Source organism: Vigna unguiculata, chromosome 3 (assembly GCF_037176805.1).
Source record: "Vigna unguiculata cultivar grain cowpea cultivar isolate G323 ecotype 2 chromosome 3, ASM3717680v1, whole genome shotgun sequence".
NCBI lineage: Eukaryota > Viridiplantae > Streptophyta > Magnoliopsida > Fabales > Fabaceae > Vigna > Vigna unguiculata.
The window spans coordinates 4,612,381-4,621,771 of NC_140794.1; the positions used below are offsets into that span (position 1 = coordinate 4,612,381).

Genomic DNA, 9,391 nt, shown 5'->3' on the forward strand with positions numbered 1-9,391 from the left:
GAGGTGGAAGTGAAGAAATTGAGGGTGTTGATGTTGTTATATATGGGTGTATGTGTGAGAGATTGTGTTAGAGGTGGAAGATAAGTGTAACATGCAAAGCAATTACGTGTGCGCAGAGAAGGGTCGTAAGGTGCCACCGTAAGGTTTGTGGAAGTGAAGGTCCAATCAGAGAACCACACAATCACCACACACATTGACGGCAATCGGTGCCATGTAAAGTGTGAAAAACATTTATTGTACCTCTCTGTGTGTTTCCTTTTCAGCTTTTGCACGTTATAATTTGCAGGTGAATTAATGGTTATGTGGAAAATCGAGGAGATTTTTTCTTCTTCTTAAAACTGCACATATTTATGATTCACATGCCTAAGAAAATTCTAGTAAGTAAAAAATGAGTTCGTCCTCTTGGATTTATTAGATTTTTTAGTTAGATGATTCATGTTAACTTAGTTATTTTATCAATTTTTACCAAGGATTAGAAGAGTATTTTATGAAAAATACTTGAAAAAAATACACTTAGTTTGAAGTTGATTTTATCCTAAGTTCAATTTTTTTTTAAAAAAAAATAAGGGGATATAAAAAGAAAATCCCATCCAATTTTGTTAAACAATAGCCAGTGATGAAAGAATTTGAATTGTTCAAAACGTAGTAGGCCGTGGACACTTGTCCCATGCCTTATTTCTATGGGCCAAATTTAAGATCTCTAAACACAGACTACGAAAATTTACATCAAGCCCATGAGATAGATGGCCTTTTCTTCCTGCACGCCCCCTAAAGTCATATATTCCAATTTTACCCTTTTCCTCTTACCCATCGTTCTCTCCGTTCATCGCATCAGCACTGGTACACACCCCTAACATTTTCTCTTCAGTATTCTTTTACATCCATCTTCCCCCTTCATATGTGTCCATCATCTTTATCACCCTTCGTGCATTTTTATGACTTCGTTCCAACACAACAACACGAATCCTAAGTTATGGCAAGTGAGGAATGTCGAAAGTGGAAAAGATGGAATGCATTTTTCAAACACATCCTAGAAGTATTTTGAAAATGATTTCCAATCCAAAAAATATATTTAAGAACATCTAATTTGTAATGTATTTAACATTATATTTTAGAAAAATCATTCTGAAAGGTATTTATGGATTTGGAAATATTTTTCAAGATGACTATTCTCAAATAAAATTTTAAAAACATTCATTGGAAGATATTTTTAGATTCCAAATGACTTTCAAAATATTCATTTCATTTTTTATTTTATTTTGGAATGACTGTTTTGAAATATATTTTTGAATTTGAAAATATCTTTGAAAGGACTATTATGAAATATAATTTTAAATATATCTCAAATTGAAAGTTCTAAAAGATATTTTTAGATCTAAATTACTTGCAAAACATGTATTTCATTTTTCTTTTGTATTTCAAAATAGTGTTTAGGAAAGTATTTATGAATCTCAAAATACATTTCAAAATATAAAAAATATTTCTAGAACTAGTGTTCCAAAAGTTACTTTTAAATCCAAAAATATTTTCTGGAATATCCATTCCAACATATTAAAAAAAATCCAAAATGAGTGTTCTAAAAATTATTTTCGAATCCAAAAATACTTTTCAAATCACTTATTTTGAAATATATTTTTTAATATTACCTGGATTGAATTTGTTAGAAGACATTTTTTGAATTCAAAACTATCTTCGAAATATCCAATCAAAAAAATATTAAATATTCGTCTTATATTTTTCTATATTTCATAATATAATATTCATCTTTTGTTATCCGTAAAACCAAAAATAACTGTTTCTTCCATTTGATTTTTTTTTTCTATTTAGCAAATTTATCATCATTATACTGTTAATTGTTATATTATTATACCATATTAAATAAATAAATTTTAAATTTAACTTCATCTTATAAAATAAAATTTATATCCACTCAAATAGTGTAAATTAATTTTATTTTTAATGAACAGTAATATTTTGGTAACATAATTAATATATTTTTGATAATTTTTTTTATAATATGAACTAATTTTTTAAGTGATTTTAAAATATAAAAAGTTAAAAAAAAGTAAAAAATTAAATGAAATCTCAAATCAAATTATAAGATAAAATTGTCAAAGTTTAATTACTAACAAATCATTTACGTTTTTAATTGATACTATATAAGTAATATGCAACCAAACAAGTATGGCAGCCTTACATTTCAGATTTTATTTGAAAATCTTTGTATAGAAGACAAGAAAAGCACTTTATTTCCGTTACGACATAGCTGGTGGAGAATTACAAGGCCTAAAATTGCAGCTCAAACCACAACACTGAGAAAAAGGTACATGGAAAGAGAAAAAAAAACAGCAATAAGTGAACTAAAGTGACACCATTTTCTCACTTGGTTTGTTTCTTTTGGAGTCTCTGAATGTTGCATCTCCTTATTAATCAAAACACACACATAACATCTTTGGAAACCATGCCACTTTAGTTTTTTGCACTTTTTCTTATCACAGAATCGTTTTTTTGTCACTTCGTTAATGCTCGTGACTTGTGAACACCGAAATCGACAACTCCTAACGTTAAGAGACTGCAACATTTGACGTATCATTTTCAACTTCAAATATTCTTCTTCCTTCCTTCTCTTTTCATCAGAATTGGATTCCCTCAGATCCCATTGCTCTTTTCTAATCTCCTTTCCTTTTATCTTTTTCTTTTCCAAAAACAAAAACATTTTTTTGATCAATTATAAAAGAAGGGATAGAGGGAAATGATTGCCCCAGGATTCCAGAAGATTTTATTTTCTTTAAAATCAGGAAAAAATGATTGAGAATTTTTTTCACTTGTTGTGGTGTTTTATCTTTAAACCATTTTTGAACCCACTTTTCCTTAAAATAACAAAGACAGAAGGAGCAGTGTATCCACTTACGCAAGAAACATTAATGTTGATCTGACAGACACATGATGAAGGAGGAAATAGTACTAAGATGTTTTGTTTTAAGGCTTTGCCTAACTAAAGAAACAAAAACACTTCTATAACATTGCTACGTGCTTGGTCTAAATCATGCTCCTCCTGCACTTCATGCCTTAAAAGGATCAAAAGTTTGTTTGAAAAAAGAAGCTAAACAGTGCCTAAAGAGTTTTTAAACGGATCAAAAGCTAGCTAGTTTAGAGTAATCAGTGGTCTTTATGATGAAATTCGGTGCACAAAAGTTAAAGCACCCACTTTTAATATCTTTGGGCCCTTTCACTGTCTTCCTATTTTCTCAATTTACACATGCCATTTCTTCTTCATGGCTGCCATATGCAACTCAAAGATTCAACCTTTTTTTTATTTCTTCAGTAAATAAATACATTAACATACTTAACAAAATTAATCTCCTTTTGAGTAAGTTGTCTCCGACCATTCTTTTTAATGGATAAGTATATATAAATTTATTTGCAGAAAGATTAAATAAAAGATATGAAGGATATTTATGATTGGTTGGATGTTGTAAGTAGATGTAGTAGCCAAGAGTCATGAGTTGGTGCCAGCAAAAAGAGTTGTCAATGCATCACATAACACATGGCAATGATAATACCTACTAAAATATTTAACATGAAAAATAAAATAGTCTTTCTCTCTATTTTAAAAATATTTTTAAAGTTATTTCTTGTTTATTATAGTTTCATAGAAATATTTGTTAACCCACCGAAAAGAAGATATTTTTTTTTAATGTAATACTTTCTTGCCCTTTTTTCAGAATAGTCCTATTTTTATTCTTAAAATGATATATCTTGATCCTTATTTTTCTTTAATTTTTTGAAAAGCTTACTTTAGTTTCTGAACTTGCAAAATGTTGTTCACTTACATTCTTACAAAATGGTAATGGAAAAAATATTAAAATGAATAGCTTTTTCTTTGAAGAAATTAAAGTAAAAAAATTGTAAAATAATCTGTTTTCATGATCAATTTCTTTCTAAAATATTCGTAGATTTATTGGTTTCTTTATTATGCACCTCTCTAATGACAACTATTTGAGAATAAAGAAAATATAGTATTCTTTTTAACTAGAAATATAATTCTGAAGATCTGAACTAAGATGTAATTAACTATTTTATGAATTAACTGATTTTTAATTTTACAGAATTGAAGTTAGAATTAAATTTTCAATTTCGATATATGCACCAAAAGTGGAAATGTTCAGATCTCATTTTTAAGATTTGATTCCAACTCCAATTCTCAATCTCTACCTCAATGGGACCTAGATGTTTTTAATGGATAAGGATGAGAATTCAAGTAGAAAGAATCCTTGAAAATATTTTCAACAAAATGTTTGAATTTATACAAAGTTGTAAAAGAAACCTTGATACAGCTTTCATCAAGAAAAAAAAAAACATTTCAGACAGTGTATAAACATATTTTAAAACATGTCCAAAAACAGAATTTGTTTCACAGACCAAGTTTAGAACACCCAAAGAAAAATCCAAGAATGGTTTTAAGTTGGTGTAATGAAAGTGAGTCAAATCATTCAAAAAGCTGATTCAAGACTTAACCACAATATAACAACGTGACACAGCCATTATAGACATTCACATCATCACTTGATGGGAACACAGATCATGACAGCTCTCAAACACTTCATGCTTTGGGTACAGACAGAGAGACACAGATAGAGGTCCCACCAAAATTTACATGATATTCATAACATACAAATGGAGCAACAACTTCTCCATAATATGAATAACACCAACTCAAAAGACACCCCAAATTCAAAAAGGGACCTTGACATTTATCTTCAGTGATGACAACAACAATAAATAAGCATGCCAAGAGAAACACAGAAAGGGGTATATATAAAATTATATGATATGGTTGAACACATGATAATAATAATAATCATTGAAACAAAAACTTTATATATTCATATATGAACAGCAGGAAAGTCATAATTAATCTTTGTGAGCAACGAATGCAGGTACTGTTCTTGTTCTTCCCTTTCCCACTTGCAGATAAACATAATAATGATAACTTTAATCAATCTGAGGGTGAAGGTTTGGTCTTCAATCGGTACAAGAGCAGCTTCTTCTTGGAGCTTGTGTTGTCAATTGTGAGAACAACTTTTCCAGGTTCACCAACCTTAAAACTATTGCAAACCACTGGTTCTTCTGATGAACCAACCTTTCTACTCTTCTGCACAATTACTGTATAGCTTCCTTCTGAATCTGGTACAAATTCTGCACCATAGCTTACTTCCCACCCTATTACTCTCAGCTCCCAAGAGAGTAAACACTTCTGCACGTTCACAAAAACATAAGTAAATAAAACCATTCTACCAAACATTTTCATCATCTTTCAATCTATTCATCAATTCTAGGACTTTAACTGATATAACTCCTATACCAGCTTCTAATAGTAACTATATAAGATGCAGAACTTAAATATGCAACACTATACTTTGTAGGACATTAATATCATAATCATACTCTTTTCTTTTTCTCTCAAGTTTTCGTCCCGTGTTTTCCTTATGGTTGGTTGCATTTGATTGAACATCAATTTCTGTCATCAATCATCACTATTGAAATATCCGACAAATTTAATATTCAACGTTACTTTATCTTTTGCAGAACATAGCCTATCAGACATCAAAAGTGGTCCACACATTTTATTTGTTTCCTGAACACGAGTAGAAATTTGGCTCTAAAGCTTGAGAAATATATGAAAAAAAATTTGACTATTCCAACCTCTCTGCAAAAGATAGCTAACAAAAGAAGCTGGTTTTTATGTTCATTTTTCAAACCTCTACCGAATTTATCGTGCTCGTTCTTAATTTACTTATGTACGATGTATTAATTAATTTACTACTGAAATTTAATTTTCTTCAAGCCTGCACATTTTGTGGCATAAAATATTGAGAACAGGGAATCCTATGAAAGATTCCCCATTCCGATGCTGAATTCTTTGGATTCTCAAAAACCTGTCCGGAAAAAAGCAATGGAAAGCCAACCTCAGTTACTGGAAATTCAACGGTATGCTTTGACGCCGCCCTCACTGTGATTTCTGTGACAGCATCGGTATTTGCGAACTCCCCATCTTTGCTTAATCCACCGTATTTCACCGGAAGCTGTTCCGGAGCTATGTAACTGAAAGTGCAAAGAGACAGACACATCAAAACCATAAACCAAACCAAAACACCACAAAGATAAAGCAAAATTTGAAACTTTATGTTTTCACCTCAAAAGGGTTTCTGTTGATTTCGAAGGCCCAGCAAAGACAAACTTACTCTTACTCCTTTGAGTAAGAAAAGGACTTATCATCCTATTCACTGCCAGGTACCACCATGGTACATTAATGAAAATCTGAACCAAAACAAAAACGAGATTTAAAGCAACACGCATTTGGATTTGATTAGCATGTGTATGTGTATTGTATGCGCGCAGTCCCAATCTTTGCATTTAATCATTCAAATTCAGGCTGGGGAATCAAAGGAGAATCCAGAAAGACTAACAGACAAATAATCAGAACTAGTGAGATAATCAGATACAGTTGAAAATTTCAACAATTTATCATTAGAAACAGTGAATTGTAAAAGTGTAGGAGAGTACCTGTTTGGCTACAAATTCAGGGTAATTGTCTTGAAGCAATTGTAGGGCATTTTTGGTGGCTTGTCTTAGTTCCCACTTGGCAGGTCCAGGAGATTTGTTGAGGTCATTGACCTGAACAATGGTGCAAATGCCACCAGGGTTGAAATCCAACTTCCTTATACTCTTTTCCAGGAACTGAATTCTCCATCTGAGGAACTTCTCTCTCTTCTCCTCATCGGAAAAAGTTTTCCTGTACAAATCCTTATTCTGGAACTCCCCGTATATGTTGTAACACACGGGGTGTCCCTCCTTGTCAGTGCCATGCATGAACACCACCTTCTCCAACTCATCCCCCAGCTTCTCCTCCATCAGCTCCTCCATCCCAAACTCCTTCCTCCACCGGATCGTGTTCTTCAGCATGGTGAACGCCTCCTTAACTTTAAACTCTCTCGCGCGCAGAAACTTCAAAAGAATCACATCGCTCCTCTCGTCAGCAAGAAGTGGCACTCCCCAAATGGAAACTTCTTCGGGTGGAAGTGGCGGCGAAGCTTCCTCTTTGGCCTCCGTTTCAGAAGCTTTCTCTTCAGCTTGAGGCGGAACAGAAGAAGAGACAGCAACAACGGTCTCTTCAATGGCCTCCACAGTTTTTGCTCCATCATCATCTTCCTTCGTTTCTTTCACTTCCTCCTTCTTCTCTTCTTTTTCTACTTGTTCCTCTTTCTCTGTTTCGACTTGGTCCTCTTTCTTTGTTTCCACCTGTTCCTCCTCGGTTTTTTCTGGGGCAGCATCAGTTTTAGTTTCAGTCACAACTTCTTCTTGTTGCTGCGGCTGTTGTTGTTCTTCCTTGTCAGCAGCAGAAGCCGTTGTTGGAGGTGTCTTCTTTTCTTCTTTGGAGGAAAACTCGTGACTTTGGAGTGCTTCTTGAACGAGCTTCTTGAGGTCTTGGAGTGCCTTGTTCTGGTTTTCCGACAGGTCGGAAAGTTTGGTGCTTTCTTCCTTGAATTCAGAGACTTTCTCATCATTGCTGCTGTCATCGGCGTTGTTGGGTTTGGAGAGGTGAGTCTCGAGAGTAACGGTTTCCTCAACAGGCTTCTTCTCCGGCGCCTCAGGCTCAGGTTGTGGCGGCGAATCTCTCTCGACAGGAACAGTGGTCGTTGTAGTTGGCGGCGGTGGTGGTGTTTTGTCTGCAGGCTGAAGAACATCAGTTACCACCACTTCCTCCACTTGCACCACAGATTCTTGAGAAGGTGGTGCTTGGTTTGAAGCCTCTTCAGCCATATGAGATATAGAAAAGTTTATAGTGAGAAACGATGAGAAGAAGAAAGAGAAATGAAGAAGAGAGTATTGTGAATGAGGAATGAGGAATGAGGAATGAGGAAGAAGGGAGAGAGGGGTTATAAAGAGTGATGGAAGAAGTGGTGAGTCATGAGTGTAGTGGAGAGGGAGTAATGTAAGAGAAGGGAAGATCGTGTTGTAGTGTTGTGTTGTGTTGTGTTGTGACAGCTTGGAAGGAGAAACCTTAACGTAGAAGGTGGGACCCATGTGTGGGACCTGTTTTGTTGTATATCTTGTAATGTAACGTTGTAACTCGGAATTAGGAAAATCAACGGCGGTTTTGCCGGCTACACCATCTCAATTATCCAACGGATCGTGGCCCTACTTACCAGTTACTCACCCCCCACTTTCCAACCCAACTCTTTTTTCCACCCTTTTATTCTCAGCACAACTTAATATTAATATAACAATGTTCCCGTTAAAATATCCGATGATTTTGTTTTTTATTTTATAAATAAAATATATAGATTAATTGCATTATAGATATTGTGCTCAAGAGAATTAGAAGTAAGTAATTTACACGTGTTTGACTATTTATATACGTTTCTAAAGTAAAAACAATTAGACGCGGTTTTATCGAATTAGAGTAAAACCAAATTCAGAGACATGGTTTTGTGAAATTATATGTTATATATGTTTCTTAAAGAAAATCAATTCACATTATTTATCTCTTTTTTCAAAATTTGCCAAAAATGGCATTTCAAACTCCGGATTTTGGTGCCGTTGTTCATATTTGTTTCATATATTGTTCTTTAAAAAGATAATCTGGGAGTTAATGCTTGTGTCCAGAAGAAATAGTGTTGTAATTAACCAAAAGAAAATTGATAAATAGACAGAAAAAGAGAAGATGGGAAGGAATAACGTTAAAAATTGATGAGAAGTGTGGTTGGTTAGGGTGTTACTGTCCCTAAAAAGCTAGGGTGTGGCACACCTGCACTTTGCATGCTTCTTCTTCTGTTAGGAATCTGTTTTGTTTTGTTGTCATCTGTGAAAGTCTAGCTGTACCTATGATTCCATCCAGACCATTAAAGTGTTTTACTTTGGTCCACATTCCATCACAGGTCATTTAACAATTTTTTTTTCTTTTCTTATTATAATTTTTTTCAATTAATCAAAAACAAGTCAATGTAATTCTTTTTTGTAAAAAATTATGATGACAGCATTCCTCACATTTATAATTTATGTCAAATTATTTGTTATTCCTGTTAGATATTACTATCAACAACAAAAAAATTATATTGATTCGTTTTCATAAAAATTAATAAATTAAGAACATTTAGCAGTATAAAAAAATTGAAAAAAAAAATCCATAAGCCAAAGTTGAAAAACATAAGAAAATAAATATTACCTATTATTGTAGTTAGATGTTTAATTCTTCTAAAGACAGGGTGTGAAAGAAAACCGAACCATGACCATAATCCCTGCCAACAAAAACTGCTCTTTGGCAACTACAAATACAACTCGGCCCTTACTACGTTTTTTTCTGGGCCTTTCGAGAACCTTATTTCAA

General features: G+C 33.2%; 1 protein-coding gene across 1 annotated transcript; it reads right to left on the reverse strand.

Annotated features, from left to right (window-relative positions):
- Positions 1-4,799: 4,799 nt before the first annotated feature.
- On the reverse strand, positions 4,800-8,029 carry LOC114177507 (patellin-3-like). The gene is made up of 4 exons (XM_028062883.2): positions 6,568-8,029; positions 6,197-6,321; positions 5,970-6,105; positions 4,800-5,257 (listed from the first exon to the last, which is right to left on the reverse strand). The coding sequence occupies exons 1-4, from the start codon at positions 7,822-7,824 to the stop codon at positions 5,000-5,002; spliced, it is 1,776 nt and encodes a 591-aa protein (XP_027918684.1). The 5' UTR covers positions 7,825-8,029; the 3' UTR covers positions 4,800-4,999.
- Positions 8,030-9,391: the final 1,362 nt, after the last annotated feature.